The sequence below is a fragment of the Magallana gigas genome, chromosome 6, assembly GCF_963853765.1.
Source record: "Magallana gigas chromosome 6, xbMagGiga1.1, whole genome shotgun sequence".
NCBI classification, from domain to species: domain Eukaryota; kingdom Metazoa; phylum Mollusca; class Bivalvia; order Ostreida; family Ostreidae; genus Magallana; species Magallana gigas.
This window is the reverse complement of record NC_088858.1, coordinates 34,955,727-34,977,515: the sequence shown is the minus strand read 5'-3', so window position 1 is coordinate 34,977,515 and position 21,789 is coordinate 34,955,727. Positions and strand designations below refer to the sequence as shown.

The window sequence follows — 21,789 nt, the reverse complement described above, 5'->3', positions numbered from 1 at the left end:
TTTCCTGTAACCTATTTAACCTCTACCAGGATGTGAAGTTAAATTGGTATTCTTTAAGTATAAAGCATATCTATTCAACTCGTTGTCGATCGAACCAATACATTTGGTTTTTGTTTTTCCTCTTCCCAATCAACCTTGTACAGTTGTACTACTAGTGTGTCTCCTCAATTATTCTCACACTGGTCTTCCTCCTCTAATGGTTATTCAGAATTGACGTATTACCCCTCTAAAGCCCCTTTCACAAATTCGCGCACGAGCACTTTACAGTACTTTGCGAACTGGATGTTTTTGCTTCGCACGAGCTATCGCACACGTTGCACGATCTCTCGCATTAATCGATGCATGCGTTTTAATTTGTGGTCGCATCAAGTCTCCTTAAAATATTGGACATGCATGCACACTATTCAGACGCAACCAAATGCGATCGAAATTATTGCAATGCAACGCACAAACATTTATAGTACGAACTTTTTACAAAGTTTTGTGTACTCGCAAGAGCGATGTACGATTTTTAAGGATCGTAAGATAAATTGCAGCTGTTTATGCGTGTGTTGTGCGACCATGAGACTGTTACTCAACGAGTCGCATGTAATCTTGCAATGATTAGCTATCATTGCAGGATTTATTGGTTTCAGTTTCCAAGGTTTGATACAAGTATATACTAGATACGGGGTTTATTTCGCTCCTTGGTATTTTCGCTTAGAACTACTTACGGTTATGGCTCGTCCTAAATTCGCCCCAACATGCATGTATATGTTGTGTTAAAAGAGAGATAATATGAGACATTGGAGTTCGCCAGATCTTAATCCCTTAACTGCAAAATAGATCGAGCGAAATGAGCAAAAATATAACGGGGTCCAAATAATTCCCCATCTTCGCTAGCCAAGGATCCGCACCGCTTCTCACAAACCTTTGGGTCCGTGAGGAGCGGTGCGGATCAGAAACCGTTGGCTAGCGAAGGCGATAGTTCCCTTATACAGTATTCACTGTATTTATAAGCATATCTGTTTCGGGCCACAATAGACCTTGATTTTGGCTATTGCTTTTGTCATCTTCTTGGGCGGTATCCTCTCTTGCATACAACTATTTCTACTGAAGAGCGTCGGGAACTGGCGGTATATGTACCCCGTCTGACTCCTACGAGAATTCGTACAATGAAATGCATGATCGAACGAGCGCCGCTCGCCCTATCGCAGTGGCGCACGTTCAATCGTCCGATCATCTGGTCATTCGTGCGATCCTATCACATTATCTTACGACACTCGCTTTCATTGTACAACAGACATTCGCATATAGACGCTAGATAAATCGCAATTAAGATATTCAATGTATTTACATCGAACAAAGGTCGCTCTGAATCGTGCGTCGAGTTTCGTACTAGTACTTTTTCATATGCGATTATTTTTGCATATATAGGTTACGAACCACATCTATTTTCTTCGTCGCTTCTGTTCGCGCGCCAATATTGAAAGGGGCTTAAAAGAACAGCCAAATCGTGCAGTCCGTGATTTTTCTTAGGTTGATGAAGATTTCTACCAATCGATAAACGGGGCGTGTATATAGATTTCAGTCTTCTTAGTTTTGAAAGAGCTATGAACTACAATTCAGTTTTCGTAAGAAATAGAGAGAATCATACTTAATTGGTCGATGTAAATATATTTTTTTAAAACACCACTTTACAATTACTCTCCTCTTTTCTGTGGCATAGTATTGACATGAAGCTTTATCGGTTTCACAAAACACATTTGGTCTGAAATGTAAAAAAACATTAATAATAATTTTAGTATATCCCTTTTCTTTTAGCTCACATGAACCAAATGTTGAAGTGAACTTTTCTGAACACCTGTTGCCCGTCGTCCGTCCGTACTTCCGTATATCATTCCGTCCGTCTGTCTGTCTTTAAACTTTTCACGTTTTTGACTCCTCTAGAACAATTAAGCCAAATTTAAGAAAACTTCTGTAGTACAAGGCATCCGTATGAGAAGGGGATTCTCAATTGTTAAAACAAAGGACAAACTCCTGCTTAAAGGGGAGATTATTGCAAATCAGTGAAAATACGGTGTGTGTGTGTGTGTGCGCGTCTTAAAAAATCTTCTTTCGAACCACTGCACCAGATATGCCATTACTTAAAGACTAAAACTTTCAAATACGTTCAAAGTTCAACAAAAAAAATATATAGAGAAGACATCATATTATTTTCTTCTTGATAAGAACTACTATGCTACAATTTGTGAGATTACTACGCAAGCAATGTTAATTCTAAATTGTAAAAATCCTGACCCCCAGACCAATACTTCGGGGTTCAAAGTTCAACATGTCGATATATAGAGACAACATGTTTTTAAAAAATCTTATTCTAAAGAAAAATTATGCTACAGTTTGTGAGATTAAGTGCAAGCATCCTAAGATAAAGAATATATTTTTTTTTATATCAGAAAATACGCAGAAATATAATATTATAATAATAACCTTCAAATAAAAAAGACAAATTTTAAACAAGAAATTGGGCTCAGTAGAGCGATTTTCTTAAAGTCAGGGAAGTATAATTGATTATGTAAAATGTCTTAATTTTCTGATATCAGAAAATATATTTTGTGATATCCAAAATTCAGTTTGAACTTCTGATCTCAAACCATCAATTTTAATATCAAAAATTCGTTCTTTGAAATCAGAAAATAGACGATATATTTGTTGCTGATTTTCAATTCTAGACCCGCACAGTATCTCATTTTATAATTCTCTTGAACAAATATAATTTAAGTATAAATTAGGCAGAAATGGTCCATTAGAATTTCAGACCCGCTACATTATGGACTTTACCTTGGCGAGGGTAGAAAAATATGGACTTACTCAAGGGGGTATTGATTTTAAGGATTTCTGATAAAGAAACATTTTTTGATATCAGAAAATACGCGGTAATTATTGCCAAAAAACTTATCATTTTCTGATAATCATTATACAATTTTATTTAAAAAAAAAAATGAATTATACAAACTTAAAAGGTGTGAAAATGAAGGTGACATTTTTTATTTAAAAATTCAATTGTAGACGTTACAAGTGCAAACTTCAAAAATATTTTAAAATTAATATCAGGTAACAGAATTGAAATGCACAAAGATTTTAATCTCATAATACCATAAAGGCATTTTAAAATTGACATGCATGCCTACAAAATGATGAAATGGCGCCTCATATAAACCCACCTTTTATACGAAATATGATTTTATTTTTCTTTATTATGCCAGTGTTAAAGATGAAAAAAATATATTCTATCAAATTTAATGACACGAATCAAAGGGATGAGTTGAAATCCAACCATGTCACATGTCGACCAATAATGATTCTAAAGCATTGATTTATACTCCTAAAGTGTCTCCGTATTTTTCGTTCTAATTAATTTCCGGTGCGCATGCTCAGAAGATTTTCGTACCTGTCGAAGTTGAAGTGGTTCTTCCGCTGTGGTTATCAACGATACTATTTACACAGCTTATTAAGTTTTTTAACAATTGTTTATAAAACGATTTTAAGAATATTTTACAACCATAAGATAAAACAAATACGCCATCTGTCCGCTGTGCATAATGTTTGTTGGATTACAATGGAAATAAGGGCACAGAAATGACATAATTCGCTATAAAATCATGTGTTTTTGAAATTACCTTGGATGAAAAGCACATACATCGTTCAATAGTCTTGATTTTAAGGTAAGATATATACTTGATAACTTGATATTTGGGGGCAAAAATGCCACACTTTGCACATGGTCTCAATGAAACAAGGTAAACATGATGAATGAATCGTGTGAAAAAATGGCTGCCGAAACTGATAGAGGAATTCCAGTGGGTGGTTTCTGTTTAAAATGAAGGTTTACAGCATTGACTGGGTTTGTGTATCGATATATGGTTTTTATGAGCTTTTCCAATGTATTTATTATTGAAAGTATTGCGATTATGGAAATGACTTCATAATAGATTGTGAAAAGTCAGTGAGGCGTGACAAATTGTCCTATGGCATGTTATGATACTGAGGACTAACCTGGCCAGCTCACGGTGATTTGGAGTTTAACGACTGTAACACATATAATTTATGTAAAACTTAAGGAAATAGAAAGTCCCAGAGTCTGTCCACTAAGTTTAAAACCTCTACAACACTCTTAGGTAAACCTGTGCAGGTTGGGTTCATTCTATTCTCTTTCATCCAAAGGAATAATAATTGTCTTTTGGGGATAAATTGCCACATTACTATTTTTTTACAATATATTTTGGAATTCTTTGTTATTTTTTAATATATTTTTTTTGTAATATAAACTTTATGCATAAATTTTTGCTATAAAAGATGGATTTGAGTTTTCTGTTAACCTACAATTCTTGAGAATGATCTAAAAGAAGTTTGGATCTGTTGAAGAATCAATCTTTCAGAATGCAGGGTTGCAACACCTCTATTGAGAGGTCTACTGAGAGGTGCTACTTTTCATGTATTTTTCTAAATTACAATCATAATTGCCATTTTTGGTTTTTTTCTTGTAAATTTTAAATACCATTTCATTTTGGGACATTATATTCTAAAGGTCATCTAGCTGTTTACGGTTTGCAAATTCATCATAACATTGCATTAAGTTGTTTTGGGAATCTGTCGATATTAATGTGGATTAAAGTGCATTATAATTAAAATACTTTCACCAGTCTAGAATTTTCAAATTTTACAATATTTAATAAAAAAAAACAACCCAGCTTTTAAAAATATTTGGAGGGGTAAAAATTGTAAAACCCTGGGCAGGATTCGAACTCATGACTTACAGATTCATTGTAAACCCTCTACGCTACACTCTTAGGTGACATTATAGGGAAAGAAACTGCTTATATAATTACACTTCATTTTATTGTTTATTTCGATAAACAATATGTCACAACATGGAAGTGTTCCATACCACCTTAATATTGCTATTGGTTTATAAATTCTTCTTTCCAGGCTTTGAGGGCTCTTTTTTGTGACATAACATAATACCTCTTTTTCACGATTAATTTCATTAATAAATTGAAATTCTTATTTATTTGATATAGCCTATGAAACATCTGTATATATGAATTGAAATACATGTATTACCATAGCTTGTAAAATACAATATATAATTTGCAAAGACAGGAAGGAAATGTAAACTTGTGAAATGTGCCCTTGTTTTCCGACTATGAGTGATACATAAGCCATGAGATGGTCTTTATAATCATGTTAATTTATCTGTAATTCTGAAAACCGGACATATATACACAGTTTTAATATTAAATTGCAGAAAGAGATATAAGCAGCATGATCATAATAATCATGGAATGGCCTTTTTAGTTTAACAACTGGCATGAAATTATTTTTGCCCATGATAAAGTACATTGTACATGTTGTATAAGAGCTGCACTGTAGTATTGCAGTGCAGTTACTGAATAAGGGAGATGAAAAATGCATTTTATGTTTATATAACTTTAGAACTAGAATTGCATGAAAATCATTAAGACATATCTCTGATGTATTAGCAAGTGGTCACATCAATAGGCTATTAGTTGAAAGCACAGGTGAGAGAGAAACTTTGATTATACGTCATCAAAGGCCCACGCTGAATCTGAGTAATCACTAATGCATAGATTAGTCACTGCGCAGAGAAAGTCCACGGATTCTCCAGTGTGTTTTGAACAATGCAGTGTTGTACAGGGCTATTCATTAACTGTTGATTGATTTCGTTGGAACTTCTTTACCTGCCATAATCTGACCCCAGGGAAGTTTACAAAAGTTTATCTTGACATTGAACAATGACAGTAAGTAGGCCAAGAGATTGTTTATATACTCGCTAGGTCATATGTAGTGTCTTTTGCTGGTGTACACCATCACAGGACATTTCAATGTTGAGATGTATCCTTTTTCAGTGCATGACATGTATCACATTCAAGATTTTACTGTTCACTTGTTTAATAGAATGTGTACCAGTTGACTCTGCATGGGCTAACATGCATATAAAAGTATTCAAGTTAGGAATCATACCAGTTCATGGGAAATGTTATGCTAATATAATCTGAAACTCTCAAGCCTGTATTAAAGTGAGGCTAGAAATCATACAATGCTTTATTAATGTGTGCAAGTGTGTGAGTGTGACTGACTGTTTGACATTCCTTTTACAATAAACAATCCCCATCTATATTTAAAACTGGAGGATGTGAATGAATTAGAAATTTTATAAAATCAAAGTCAGTCTGTTTGAAATTCCTTTTACAATAAACAATCCCCATCTATTTTTAAAACTGGAGGATGTGAATGAATTAGAAATTTTATAAAATCAAAGTCAGTCTGAAGCGCACATTTACATTTATATAATGTCAAAATGGGAGACAACAATCACATCAAACTTAAAATTTTTTATTTTGATTAAAAAATTGATTTTAAACTCCCATTCAATGTTTGTGATCAGTAGTACAACAAAAGCTGGGTTATTGAAATGATAAAGTATGCAACTACACATATATATTAATATCCCTGTGTATTTACATTGAATTGACAATGGGTACAATGTTCAGACATGCCCAATCTGATTTAAGACCCCCAAATTCCAATGGTACAATGTTTTCTATGGCCTTAAAATCTACCGATAAAGTTTATTGATTGGTAGTCTGACGCGGTTTGGTGTTGGACTAATGGTCATTAGTGTATTACAGTCATGGGGAAACATAGGATGTAGTTTTATAGGGATTTGGACAGTTTATAGGAAGGGCAATGGAATAATGATGTGAGTAATTTATTGTCCAGGTGTGAGTGTGACTATGGGCAGGAGTTTTTGTTTTGGACTTTATTTATTGTATGAAATCAATGTAGATTATTTTTAACACTGATGTTTCCTGTGAACTGTTAAATGCCATTATTGGATTTTGTGTTTATTTTGTGCTGAACTTCAGACATAGCATTGAGTCTGGGACAATGACCTAAATGTCTGCAGTTGTGAATAGCTGAAATGATATCCAATAGCACTTTGGGTTTTTAATGTTTATAAACATTGCAGCCATGAATTAAAAATGGTGTCATTTTTTGAAGATTAAAATGTTCTAGTTTTGGTTATAGGCTAGCCAATTCATAGATCACAGACTTTAAATAAAGAAGGAAATAGATTTTATACATAAAGTGTTAATGGCCAGATTTTTGTCACTTTAACACATTTTCAGAGACCTGCAGGGCTAAAAATAATTCATTTTTCTGCTGGTCACATGGGCTTTTAGCTGTTATATTTACTGCTCTGTTGAAAATGGTCATTGTCCCATTGGATCAATGTTTAAAGAAAAGACTTAGAATACACTGTCATGAGCTCAATGGACAAGTGCTTTTGATAGAAAGCACTTGCCCAAATCCTAACTTTTCTGGTTCCAGACCATCAAGCTGTCATTAATATTGAGTCCTGACCAGAATGTTAAGTGATTGTTGTATGAACTGATCACTTTAATGATTATATCTGCAGTTGGAATGATTAATGAATATAAAATGATGTGTACCAGTAGATTCTAAACAGAATTTTTTGTCAGTTTATCCCAATCTTTTACTTGATTTTCAAAGATGTATTCCATGTTTCTTGAGATAAAACTCATACAGATCAAAACTTTACATGTGCACATTCAGATCCTTCAGTGATGATGTACACCTTTATCTTTGAAGGCTGGCATGGAAAGCCTCAAGAGGCGCCTAAGTTTTCGCAAGAAGAAGAACCACGTCCCGGAATGTTCGAAGCCTCATCAATGGCAGGAGGATGAGAAGAAAGTCCGGGATGGCACCTGCAGCTTCCAAGTCCGGGTAAAAAACATGACAGATACATCTCTAAACTATTGCTCTGTAAAACAGAACAATTTGCGCATGAGCCTGTACTTTATTGAGTGCACTTTGCATGTATGGTTTTATCCTCAGTGTACTTAATGTGCCATAAGCCTAGCATACTTCAATCAATTCAGAAATTCATCGTGTGAGTTTGCAGTGTTTATCACCAAAGGTGGTGTATACTAAAGCATACATATCCAACTGATACTTATATATACTGGTCTATCCTAGTGTATTAAGGGTAATCAACCTGCTATCTCTGTAATGCATTCAGATACTGCTTTCGTTGAATATAGAAGAGAAACTGATACCTACAGAAGATAAGCTCACTTATTAAATACATGTAGTCAGGAAACTGTTCATTCCTTTGCCAATCATCAGCAATTTTGGATCTATAATAAGTACATGTTTGTGTACCAATTAACACGATTCTCTGACTTACTTTGTCCGTGATACATTGTATCTGTAATTTATTCATCAACACACTTTACATTTTTCCAGCCATATTTTGTGCAAAATATGTTTAAAGCAGATGCACCATTGATATTTTTTTTGGTGAAACAAATCCCACATTAACACCCACAGTTTTGAAAATTTTAACTTGATAACCCAAATTCCATTTCTGAATCTCGATTATACAAATTTTGATCAATATTCTTGTCCTACATGTAAGGAAGTCTCTTTGGAGGCAATTATTTGCCTAAAATACTGATCATTGTATTGTTATCATAGTCATTCAGAAAACAGGTTGCTTTGAAAGAAAATCCAAATGAAAACAGGAAATGGTTGTTTTTTTCCCCCTCTTGCAATCTCATCTGACTCCCTCTGCAATAAATTTGTTAGATATCTTAAGTGACTGGTAATCAAAGTAAAAGGGATGCGTGTGTTGATTCAATATCATATATCACAAGATCTAGCTGCAATTTAGATTAAGAAAAGTGAACTATATTTAGGTTCTGAACATTGAATTGAAGTTTAAAGAAAGTAAAATGATATTCATACTTGATTAAGGTCAGATTTGATTGTTAAGGAGTGGATTCAAGGGTGTTAACAAATTACTGCAAATTTTTTTTTTTGTAAATGTGTTTTTGTAAAATTTTGCACTTATAATCCTCTGTTAGCTTCTAGATGTTCATGTATATATACTATGAATTTCCTGTAACAAAGGTCTTTAAACAGAGCTATGATGTTCACCCACCATATTTTTCAGTACCTTGGTTGTGTTGAAGTGTTTGAGTCCAGAGGCATGCAAGTGTGTGAGGAGGCCGTCAAAACGCTGAAATCAGTGAGTAGTGAAATCTAACTTGATAAACTTCAAACAGCATTAACAATTAAATTGAAAATTCAAGGAATTGATTCTGATTGAAATCCTTTTTTCTTTGGAAATTGTTGAAACATTCATCATGGATATACAGAGTTTAAATAATCTTAACACCTAAGACCCCAGCCAAATCATAAATGACCGGTAATTTATTTATAATAATAATTACCAATTAAAGATTACCGGTACTTATATTCGTTTTAAAAATTGGTTCCCATTATCATGATTATAACACATTCAATGGGTGATGTGACCATATTACAACTCTTCTTGTATACACGTATTATTGATAAAAACGTTAAAACTCTCTTGTTAGATTTCAGAAATATAATTAAATTGAAAACATTGGGGAAAGTTTTGAACAAGGAGGATCTAGATGAAAATAACTTTTTTTTTCTATTTGTAGCAATGTAAAGGTAAATACCAGAGGGCGGTGCTGTATGTCTCTGGGGACGCGTTACGAGTCGTAGATGAGATCAGTAAGGTAGGTAATATACTGACTGTGTAATCTGATATAGCTGTGATATAACTGTACAGTGTTGTCATGGTTATCTATAATATAATATAAGGAATCACAATATAAACATAATAAAATTAATCTCTTTTTGCATGTACTGTAAACCAACTTTTATTCGCGTGCGAGAAAATTTTGCGAGCTTCGCGAGAGTATTGTCATCGTGAATATTTCCTGTCGCAAACCATTCCATGTCACATGGTTGGTATAACAAGATGGGTCTGGAGAAGGCTTGGTCGCGAACATTAGTTGTCGCAAACCAAGTTGTCTGGATCCATTCTACTATTGATTTAAGATTGTAGTGGTATTATGAGACAAATTTTATGGTGATATTTCGTACAAGACAAGCAGTTTGTTTGAATTTTGGTGAATCTGCCTGGGTTCTTTTTGAAATGTCTTGAGTGTATAAATAGAGATCTCCTCAACAGCCATGGCATTAAATCAATAGACAGATACGGGGCTGGAATTTGTAGAAGTCCGTGTGATGTGATTAGATTTAGAATCAATCACCAAAATGTTTACATTAACTCTCTTGCTCTTCGAGTTCTAAATCATTCATCCTCACACTGGAACATCTTACCAAAATGTGATATCTAGTTGTAAAAACTGCAGCGGTGTTGTGTGCTGTCATGTACTTATATATATATGTTTTTTTATTCCCCAAATGCTTTGATATTGAAATAAGATGAAAACAGGAATCAATACAGTGGCACATACATTGTATGGCAAGGCATGTAATGAAATTCTGCTGTTATTGCTTTGTATCAGGAAATAATCATAAAATCAGCTGGCTAATGCAAACTGGTGGCAAATTCAAAGAAACATCACAAACTAAAAGTACTGATCCAATTTACAGAATTACTTTTTTTTAAATCAATATAATGATTGAGTGAAAGTGTGCCCTTGACTGTTGTCATGCAAATAACCTTGACATGACTTTGATCTGGCACATAACAAAGTTACTCAGCAAATGAGAATATTAAGGAAAGAAATAACTTCAAAAGATAGAAAATGCAGCCATTTGTAACTACAGCTAATAATTGATTTTCTTGAAAAACAGGAGGAATGAAAAGATCTGATGTCCAGTGTTGCTCTTATTTTTTGTAGAGTATGATTGTTGACCAAACTATAGAGAAAGTGTCCTTCTGTGCACCAGACAGGAACCACGAGAAGGGATTTGCCTACATCTGCCGGGACGGAACCACCAGACGATGGATGTGTCACGGCTTCCTGGCCGTCAAAGAGTCCGTAAGTGTCAGTATAATTTATTACGATTTTTCTTTGTCCCGACGCACAGCTGCCGAGATGTGTTTGATGAGCCGGTTGCTGTCAAAACAACCAGTCCTCTATATAACATCTCCAAATGATGGTATACTAGTAAATGACAATAGGTTGGGTAACTGTTATATTTGTTAATTATATTTTTTTTTTGAAATTTTGTTTTCCGTTATTTTTGGCATGATTTTGTTTTTGAACTAATTGTACAAGTTTGGCATGATAAATGTGTAGAATACGTGTTGGTAATAAATATATATTGATATATAAATGCAGATGTGAAAAATAAATATAAGTACACCTGCTTTAACCATTTGGATGTTTTTCAACTTGTCTCAGGTTACTTTGAATTTGATCAGTGGGTAATGATAAATTTTGAAAAGAACATTTTGGTGCTCATTATCTTGTGCAAACTTGTTGAGATTAAAAGGAATGGAATTGAATACTGCAAAAGTTTTCGATTGTTTACATGTAAAAAAAAATAATAATACATCGGATTCCGTGTTTTCTTACATTGAAATTTCAATGGACAATTTTTGTATTATCTAGTTTCTGCTCTACAGAAATCAATTAAAAATCTATTAATACACGTTTAAGTAGTTTACCACCCTTGCAGAAGTCATGATGATTATTAAGCAATTTATAACTTGTTTATTAGTAAGATAAACTTTCGACCCAGAAAATTGAATCAATGCCTTATCTGAGTATCCCTGAATAGCTATCCCCTATTGTATGCTGTTACTAAGGCTGGTCAGTTTGAGAGCAGACGTTTTATCCACCCACCTCGGCAGTTTCTCGTAGTGTCTGCGTGGCTTTCATCTTTGCACCTAGTGTCGGGATTTTTTTCTCTCTTTTGCTTTTTCTGTGTTTAACGTATATTTTTTTTCCCTTTAATCACATTATCAGTAGTCATTCTATGTAAATTGATGCATTAAAAAAGCATGGAGTGAATCTTTTAATGTGTAACAGAAATTAGCTTCAACAGTTTCTGTCTGAAATAAAATATGCTTTTGATTGGTTCATTTGTTTGACTTGACATAGATGTGAGTAATCTTTATTTGTCACTAAAACCAAAACACATATAAACTTCATTTAAGCATGCAAGTTCATGTCAGTTTTAAAGTAAATGTAATTGCTCTTTTTGTTTCTTAATATTGAATGAAGTCTATGTGAATGCTGAATGACTGTTTTTATAAGTTCGCCAACTTGTTTGTTTTTCTCACAAAGTGGTATTTCAAGGGCCGGAACCGCCGCTCCGTGAGTAGTCCAGCTCGGCTCTAGTGTAGCCTTGTTTTTTTGCGTTCTAGTATTATTCACACTGTTTGCATGAAGCTAGTTTTATAAACCAGACTGTATTACTTTCATAGCAGCATATACTCAAGAATACCTACCGATCTATGTAGGCTTTGTTATAGTGTGTGCTGTTATACCAACTATGATGGCAGATTTCTACTAGGTTTGCGAAACCAATCTAAAAAGAGAAGAGAATAAAGATGACCTGCATATATTTGATGCAGAATGATTCATGAGATGGCTTGATCAATAGAGGAAAGGGGGATATTCCTTTGGGATCAACTGAGTGAAATTAACTCAATGAATTTAGAGTTGGTCTGTAAGCTGGTGTTATTGACTGAATACAAAAAGCTTTGTAGTTTGGTTGTTTCGGCACCTGGAAAGGGATTTGCCATCATTAACATGCCACATTTTTTTTTCTGGTTCACCATGTATAACTATAACTATGTTTCTGTGTAGACAGGAATGGGCCCATATACATACACCTGTGTATGTAGTACATGTACTTATATTAGGAGGTCATGTATAACACATATTTTTACTATGATATACCTGTAATCTCAGAATATATATTGAAATTTACAACATATGTTTGAGCCATCAAAGTAATTAATATATTTTATAGCAATTTTCACCTCTATAAATAAATGCACCTCTATACATGATTAAATATGCTTAGTAAATCACTAGCGTAAATTGAAGTTTTGTTTAAAAATATTTAGCAGGTAGAAGCATAAATCCTTTATTAAACACTGAAAACAAGCATTGTTAGCCTTCCAAACAGCATGTTTGCATGCATATAATGAATACTCTGTACAACTAAAATCAATACCGTTTTTCCAGAATAACAGAACTTTTTCTCTTTTACGTTGGTGAATCAGATGGAAGCAGCTTGCAATTAACACATGTTTCAGTGGTGAAGGTGTGCAAGCAGTGTAGAGTAAAACTCATAGCACCATGTACTTGTGTCTACGGTTATTTTCTTTCTTCTATTTCAGTATAAATTAATTTATATGATATATTTGTCACTGCCTTAAGTTATAAGTTAAATGCCATTATCTTCCAATGCTGAAAGTGTATTTCCTTTATTCAGAAAAATTAGATTATCACATGTGCTTGATAATGAAAGAAAAAAGAATCCAGTATGGTATCATAAATGAAATTTTGCTGGATTATTTCTCATTCCATTTTATTTTAATATAATAGATAGGGCTATGATAGAAATGTTTCCCTGTGATAATCACTTCTTATTTCCTCTCTTTCTTCATGGCTATGATTTCCCATGGGAAAAATTGTAGAGTTTTTGAAATATAAATGAAGCATTTTGCTGTGACCATGACATAAAACTTGTACTATAAGACATCGTATTTGGATTTTGTTACTCATGTTAATATAGTACACTGTTCACTGTAAATGGATTCAGCTTCAGAATGCAATGATGTAATTTATAAATTTTATATAATGGATTCACTAACGAGCAAGATGGATGAAAAATGAACGAATCATTGGGTTTATTTTCTGCTGTCATTAGTCTCAGACATTTGTGAGCCGATCAAGCGCGGCTGCGTTTATGGTGGTCTTGACGTTGAAGTTGGTGATTACAGGGGGAACGTCTGAGCCATGCTGTAGGCTGCGCTTTCGCCATCTGCCTAGAGCGCAAACAGAAGCGGGACAAGGACTCCAGTACCGGCGTGGAGGTCACATTCTCTCAGGACAAGACCAGCTTCACCAGGATGGGATCCTTCAGACAGACCACCCTCACAGAGAGAATCACTGACCCACAGAGTGCCATACTGGCTGGTAAGAAGTCACATTCAGATTCAAACTTTATTTATTGTATGATAATTAATACACAAGTTCAGTAACTTGTATTGATATCTCGTGTCGGCACGGATGTAGGTGCAAGGGTCTCGCATATGATAAATTGTAAATGTGGATGTGTCATGACATTTTGATTAATGAATGATTCTTTAAGTAGGTAAGTAAAATTAATGTTATTGTGAATACAAAACAGTAATGGTAGAATTTACTAAGATTCTGATATGCCATGTGTGCAATTGATAGATATGTGGTAATACATACCAGTATATATGTTGCTCAAATTGCAAAGTTAGCTTTATATACATGTACTTTCAGAACCTGTTCCTGTCAGGAAAGTGGATAACCCCTTTGCAGTGGAGCGACCAAAAGCTACCCCCTCCATGCTGGTCAGACAAGGATCATTTCGAGGCTTTGAGAATTTACAGAAAGATTCATCTCCATTCAAGCGATCTGTTTCTCTGCGACTCAGTGACCTTCCATCTACCTTACAGAGACAAGGGGCAATAACAGAGAGCTCACCACCAAAGCAAACAGGTAACCACAGTTTACATTAATTACATAGGAAATGTAAATGTTACCTATGCAAATTTTATTGAGTTGTGCAAGTTTAGATAGTAGAGTTCTGGTAGTGGATTGGAAAATTTTTTTCTTCTTAAGATGTTAGTTGTGGTAGTGGATTACTAAACTTTTCTTCTCTTTAGATGTTAGTGCTCCTATTCAAGAGATGTCCCCATCAAAAGAACAAGAAGATTCAATATCTCACATGTGCCAGCAGTTGACCATGGGATTATCACAGCTCAGCTCTGATGATGCATTTGGCACCACCCAGAGAGTGGAGTCCACACCACCTCACAATCTCACCTCACCGGCATTCCAAGCACCAAGCCCTAGGCACACCAATGAAACAAGTAAGCAGGATTAAAATGACAAATGAGGGAAGATATTATTTTTTCCTTCATGAAACCAATTTCCCCACAAAATAATTTTTTAAAAATAATATTTTAAAATAATGTTAGTATTTTAATATTTGATTGTATTTGCTGACAATTGATTAAATTGTCAAAAATGGAATTGTGCGATTAATTATTCACTGTGTCAACTCAAAAATAACAGAAAGTCCTAAAATTCAAATCTCATTTACCATGTTTACACATCTCAGTTAAATATCAGCCTAATTCATGACATACATTGTTAAAGTGTAGAACGATGGTTTAAACATCACTTAACAGAAAATTATTTATCCCAATATCTAAAAGGAATTTTGTCTAAAGTTGAAGAAAATAAACTCATTAGGAAGTGGAAATTTAACACACATATTACTAGATTCAATATTTTTAATATCTACTTATTTTTATATTGCAGATATTCCTTCACACCCAGCAGCCCCTGTTCAGCAGACCAATCCATGGGCCTCTTCCAGTGCTAGCCCTGCCCATACTGCCACATCAGCCACTAACTGGCCATCACCAAAGGCCACAAACCCTTTCGCCAATGCTCCACCCATTAGTGGAGCATCAGTCAGCAATGGTGGTGCGTCAGTCAGCAATGGTGGTGCATTTGGACAGTTTCCACAACAACCTCAACCTCCCTTACGTTCACAACCGCCCCACTTGCAGCACGTACGGAGTCATTCCATAGACACTGGTGAACTGTCAACGAATCAGTGGCAAAGTCATTCGCGTCAACAAGCTCGGCCGACTCTTATGGATATGGCTCAACAGAGAAGCTTTCAGGTGAATGGCAGTGCTTGGGGAGAATCGGCATCTGGGGTCTCAACAAAGCCCACAGGACCCAATGTTGACCCCTTTGATGTGGCTTGGGCTGCAAAGTCGGCCAACAAGCCGACAGCATCGAACAATAACCCATTTAACAGTGCCCGGGGTGCTCAGAAAACGTTCGAGGTCAAATTATAGAGGTGTGGGCGGATAATGGTCATCATTCAATATTCAGGTATATAACGATACTTACAGAAATGGGGACAGTACATAAACCAATGAAGAAGTCAGTGCAGGCCCACGACAGAGAAAAGCTTGTGTCATATGTTGGGGAATAGGACATTACACCAGTTACATTATTAGGTGTAGCACTTGCACCATACATTTTCAACTTGTAATGCTTTTACACTTCTGTAAAACTGCAGATTGTTGTTTAAATGGAAATTTTTTTGTTTTAAGTTTACAACTGTTTTATGTCAAAAATTATTTTATGTTTCAAAACAATTTATTCCTCCTTCCAACTTTAAAACTGTTTATATGTTTTATTATTCAGTAGCCTTTCATGTTGCAGTCATATCATTTTTTATGTAGATTTCACATATATATGTTGGACATCTATTTTTACACCCAGTTATCTTTTTTTGTTTTATTTGACTGTATAATCATTATACTGTATGTAAATGCATATACTGTAATATATTGTACGAGAAATGTAAACGTGGACCTGATCAAATTTTATACCCAGAGGTATTCATGTTTCAATACTTCTAAAGATTTCATGTATATATTTTGATGCAGATTGCTACTATTGAGGATAAATTCATTTTTTTAAAAGAAATATTAGACATAGAATTAAAAACAGATATTAATGAAGTAGACTAACATTTTTTGTACTTTTTATTCTTATATGTAACAGTAATATTTAACAGATTTGGAATCGGAGGATGGCCAATCCAAAAACATACACCAGTTCTGAATTTCCTGAATCTTAAGAATTTGATCAGGGACACACTACTTACGTATATTAATATTTAAGAGTAGTGTTAAACATATCTAAGGAGGATTAAAAAAAGTTGTGAATTCTAGGCTGTGATTTTGACATTGCATTGTGTTTTTATAAAACACATCAATCTGATTGTAATTTTAGAAAACAAGCCCTTTTTGCCACACTGTCATATCTCAGTAAATATTGGTATACTTATTGCCTTGTACAAAGGGCAAAGTTTATGTACATCTATTATAAACATGTATAGTTTTATAGTACCAGTTTTAAGGAAAAAATATAATTCTAAGGACTATTATTTTACAGAATATTTTTAACATATTCTGGAGAAAACAAAACTGGTTTTCTGTATGAAGAATATTGGATATAGCATTTAATTTGACCAACAAAAAAAAAATAACGGGGCAACAAATTAAGTTTGAAGCAAAATGCATGGCTATTATTATATCTAATGGTGTACTTTTCAGTGAAACAGAGTAAACCCTAATGATATATTTTAAGATGAAAGTGCTTGGCAGTTAGTTTTAATAATTTTTTTTTTTTAACTTTAACATGGCAGATGTTGTGTAGGTGCTTTTTAAAATGCCTGCTTTATGTGGCATTAGGGTCTGAAAAAATTGGAATCAAGGGCTCGGAACTATGAAAAATAATAATTATTGAATATTTTACCAGGCTGCATGGTTATTGCAATTTTCATGTTATGTTTATATTTTAAACATAAATTTGCATTAATAAAATCTCATTATAGATAATACATGTATAAGTAGTTTGTTTATTTGTTCAGGGAAAGAGACAGCTTGAATATCTGGAACATCCGCTACAATACAGAAGGGTTTACAGTACATTTAAAAAATAAATAAATCAGAAATCTGTTTTAGTATCAGTGTTTACTTGCATGCTTTGCAGATTTCATACACATGTATTACTAAGTATCTTCTGTACATGCCCCACCCACCTCTTACCAAAACGAATATAGATTATAAAAAATATAGAAAATTCCAAAGCAAGAACGGTTCAAGAAGTGAGACTTCAGTGTCTTTAGCTTTGACATCCCTAGTCTCTTTTGCGCAGATTTTTTATTACCCCCATCTTCTGTCCTGGTTTTTTGTTTTTTGCTGGTGATTTGTTTTCGTCCAGTCAACGGAATGGTCGCTAAACAGTAATGTCAAAATTATTTGAATTAGAACGATTTCTCACGCGCTGAGCCCTGTGCTGTATATCGTTCAAATAAAAAATTGTTCTCTAAATAATACTTTAATCAATGAAGATTTTACTAGTATATTTCTGCAAACATTACAGAAGTAATTTGCGTTACAAAGACATGATGAAAAGATATTCAGAATACCAAAACATTTACCACAAGAACCCCATCCACTTAAACTATCACCCCATGTACCATGCAAACGCACCAAAACCCAACCCAACGTTTTTAGCTCACCTGAGCTGAAAGCTCAAGTGAGCTATTCTGATCACATTTTGTCTGTCGTCTGTCTGTCCGTCTGTCCGTCCGTCCGTAAACTTTTCACATTTTCAACATCTTATCAAGAACTACTAGGCCAATTTCAACCAAACTTGGCACAAATCATCCTTAGGCAAAGGGGATTCAAAGTTGTGAAAATTAAGGGCCACACCCGTTTTCAAGGGGAGATAATTAGAAATTAATGAAAAATTTCGAGAAATTTTCAAAAATCTTCTTCTCAAGAACCAAAAAGCCAGGAAAGCTGAAACTTGTGTGGAAGCATCCTCAGGTAGTGTAGATACAAAGTTGTGAAATTCATGACCCCCGGGGGTAGGGTGGGGCCACAATGGGGGGTCGAAGTTTTACATAGGAATATATAGAGTAAATCTTTAAAAATCTTCTTCTCAGAAACTAAACAGCCAGGAAAGCTGAAACTTGTGTGGAAGCATCCTCAGGTAGTGTAGATTCAAAGTTGTGAAATTCATGACCCCCGGGGGTAGGGTGGGGCCACAATGGGGGGTCGAAGTTTTACATAGGAATATATAGAGTAAATCTTTAAAAATCTTCTTCTCTGAAACTAAACAGCCAGGAAAGCTGAAACTTGTGTGGAAGCATCCTCCGGTAGTATAAATTCAAAGTTGTGAAATTCATGACCCCCGGGGTAGGGTGGGGCCACAATGGGGGGTCGAAGTTTTACATAGGAATATATAGAGTAAATCTTTAAAAATCATCTGCTCAGAAACTAAACAGCCAGGAAAGCTGAAACTTGTGTGGAAGCATCCTCAGGAAGTGTAGATTCAAAGTTGTGAAATTCATGACCCCCGGGGGTAGGGTGGGGCCACAATGGGGGGTCGAAGTTTTACATAGGAATATATTGAGTAAATCTTTAAAAATCTTCTTCTCAGAAACTAAACAGCCAGGAAAGCTGAAACTTGTGTGGAAGCATCCTCAGGTAGTGTAGATTCAAAGTTGTGAAATTCATGACCCCGGGGTAGGGTGGGGCCACAATGGGGGGGTCGAAGTTTTACATAGGAATATATAGAGTAAATCTTTAAAAATCATCTGCTCAGAAACTAAACAGCCAGGAAAGCTGAAACTTGTGTGGAAGCATCCTCATGTAGTGTAGATTCAAAGTTGTGAAATTCATGACTCGGGGTAGGGTGGGGCCACAATGGGGGGGGGGGGGGTCGAAGTTTTACATAGGAATATATAGAGTAAATCTTTAAAAATCATCTGCTCAGAAACTAAACAGCCAGGAAAGCTGAAACTTGTGTGGAAGCATCCTCAGGTAGTGTAGATTCAAAGTTGTGAAAATCATGATCCCTGGGGGTAGGGTGAGGCCACATTGGGGGGGGGGGTGTTAAAATTTTACATAGAAATATATAGAGTAAATCTTTGAAAATCTTCTTATCAGAAACTAATCAGCCAGGAAAGGTGAAACTGTTGTGGAAGCATCCTCAGGTTGTGTAGATTCAAAGTTGTGAAAATCATGATCCCTGGGGGTAGGGTGGGGCACAATGGGGGGGGGGGGTCGAAGTTTTACATAGGAATATATAGAGTAAATCTTTAAAAATCTTCTTCTCAGAAACTAAACAGCCAGGAAAGCTGAAACTTGTGTGGAAGCATCCTCAGGTAGTGTAGATTCAAAGTTGTGAAATTCATGACCCCCGGGGGTAGGGTGGGGCACAATGGGGGGGGGGGGTCGAAGTTTTACATAGGAATATATAGAGTAAATCTTTAAAAATCATCTGCTCAGAAACTAAACAGCCAGGAAAGCTGAAACTTGTGTGGAAGCATCCTCAGGTAGTGTAGATTCAAAGTTGTGAAAATCATGATCCCTGGGGGTAGGGTGAGGCCACATGGGGGGGGGGGGGTGTTAAAGTTTTACATAGGAATATATAAAGTAAATCTTTAAAAATCTTCTTCTCAGAAACTAATCAGCCAGGAAAGGTGAAACTGTTGTGGAAGCATACTCAGGTAGTGTGGATTCAAAGTTGTGAAAATCATGATCCCTGGGGGTAGGGTGAGGCCACATTGGGGGGGGGGGGTGTTAAAATTTTACATAGAAATATATAGAGTAAATCTTTGAAAATCTTCTTATCAGAAACTAATCAGCCAGGAAAGGTGAAACTGTTGTGGAAGCATCCTCAGGTTGTGTAGATTCAAAGTTGTGAAAATCATGATCCCTGGGGGTAGGGTGGGGCACAATGGGGGGGTCGAAGTTTTACATAGGAATATATAGAGTAAATCTTTAAAAATCTTCTTCTCAGAAACTAAACAGCCAGGAAAGCTGAAACTTGTGTGGAAGCATCCTCAGGTAGTGTAGATTCAAAGTTGTGAAATTCATGACCCCCGGGGGTAGGGTGGGGCACAATGGGGGGGGGGGGGTCGAAGTTTTACATAGGAATATATAGAGTAAATCTTTAAAAATCATCTGCTCAGAAACTAAACAGCCAGGAAAGCTGAAACTTGTGTGGAAGCATCCTCAGGTAGTGTAGATTCAAAGTTGTGAAAATCATGATCCCTGGGGGTAGGGTGAGGCCACATGGGGGGGGGGGGGTGTTAAAGTTTTACATAGGAATATATAAAGTAAATCTTTAAAAATCTTCTTCTCAGAAACTAATCAGCCAGGAAAGGTGAAACTGTTGTGGAAGCATACTCAGGTAGTGTGGATTCAAAGTTGTGAAAATCATGATCCCTGGGGGTAGGGTGGGGCACAATGGGGGGTCGAAGTTTTACATAGGAATATATAGAGTAAATCTTTAAAAATCTTCTTCTCAGAAACTAATCAGCCAGGAAAGCTGAAACTTGTGTGGAAGTATCCTCAGGTAGTGTAGATTCAAAGTTGTGAAAATCATGATCCCTGGGGGTAGGGTGAGGCCACATGGGGGGGGGGGGGTGTTAAAGTTTTACATAGGAATATATAAAGTAAATCTTTAAAAATCTTCTTCTCAGAAACTAATCAGCAAGATGATTCTTTATAATTGTTAAAATTTGGCTCCAGGACAATTCTTCGGCCTCACAAGAAGGTTCAGAGTTTGATGTAGCTAAATATCCCATATATAAACAATTGTAAAGGATCTTTTTGAGAACTGCAATACTCAACATGTGATATGACTATAAAATTGAAGCAGGCAGCTATTTTTTCATTAGAATCTTTTTGTATTACTGTATTGAGCTATTGCCCTTGATTTATTGATTCTTGATTATTTTAATTAATGCATCCACTGTTAACCAATTATTGTGATGATTATTTTTATACAATAATAAATATTCAATGTATATAAGTTGTTCTGCATAAGAAGTTTTGGGTAAGGCCAGATTAGTTTGTTTATTTTTGATTTCCAATTCTTAGATACTATGAATTATTTTAGGTTGGAACATATATAGGGACAGTGTCTATTGCATTTTGATGAGCGACTGTTTGGGGTTAAACTTGAACAGGTATGGATAGATTGAGTGTGTGAACATCCTTGCTCTATTAAATCTACGTGTTTTCTTACCTTTGATACAAATTGTGCGGTCATTCCTGCCCTGTATCGCATTAATACAAGT

General features: G+C 35.2%; 1 protein-coding gene across 9 annotated transcripts; it reads left to right on the top strand.

Annotated features, from left to right (window-relative positions):
- The first annotated feature begins 3,412 nt into the window (after window positions 1-3,412).
- Window positions 3,413-17,538, top strand: LOC105320364 (protein numb). Of its 9 annotated transcripts, none has more exons than XM_011418282.4 (10): window positions 3,413-3,704; window positions 7,678-7,812; window positions 9,044-9,118; window positions 9,561-9,638; window positions 10,776-10,916; window positions 12,171-12,200; window positions 13,841-14,036; window positions 14,373-14,591; window positions 14,759-14,965; window positions 15,420-17,538. In XM_011418282.4, exons 2-10 carry the CDS (start codon window positions 7,684-7,686, stop codon window positions 15,968-15,970), a joined length of 1,626 nt encoding a protein of 541 aa, XP_011416584.2. In that variant the 5' UTR covers window positions 3,413-3,704; window positions 7,678-7,683; the 3' UTR covers window positions 15,971-17,538. The 9 variants fall into 9 exon arrangements, with proteins under 9 accessions (XP_011416584.2, XP_011416583.2, XP_011416587.2 ...); XM_011418281.4 differs by having other exon boundaries at window positions 10,776-10,922; XM_020064113.3 differs by lacking the exon at window positions 3,413-3,704 and adding an exon at window positions 3,845-3,865 and having other exon boundaries at window positions 10,776-10,922.
- Window positions 17,539-21,789: the final 4,251 nt, after the last annotated feature.

Coding starts and splice junctions, on each gene's coding strand:
- LOC105320364 (XM_020064113.3), top strand. Junction 9,639..10,775: donor TCGTAGATGAGATCAGTAAG/GTAGGTAATATA, acceptor TATTTTTTGTAG/AGTATGATTGTTGACCAAAC. Junction 10,923..12,170: donor CCGTCAAAGAGTCCGTAAGT/GTCAGTATAATT, acceptor TTTCTCACAAAG/TGGTATTTCAAGGGCCGGAA.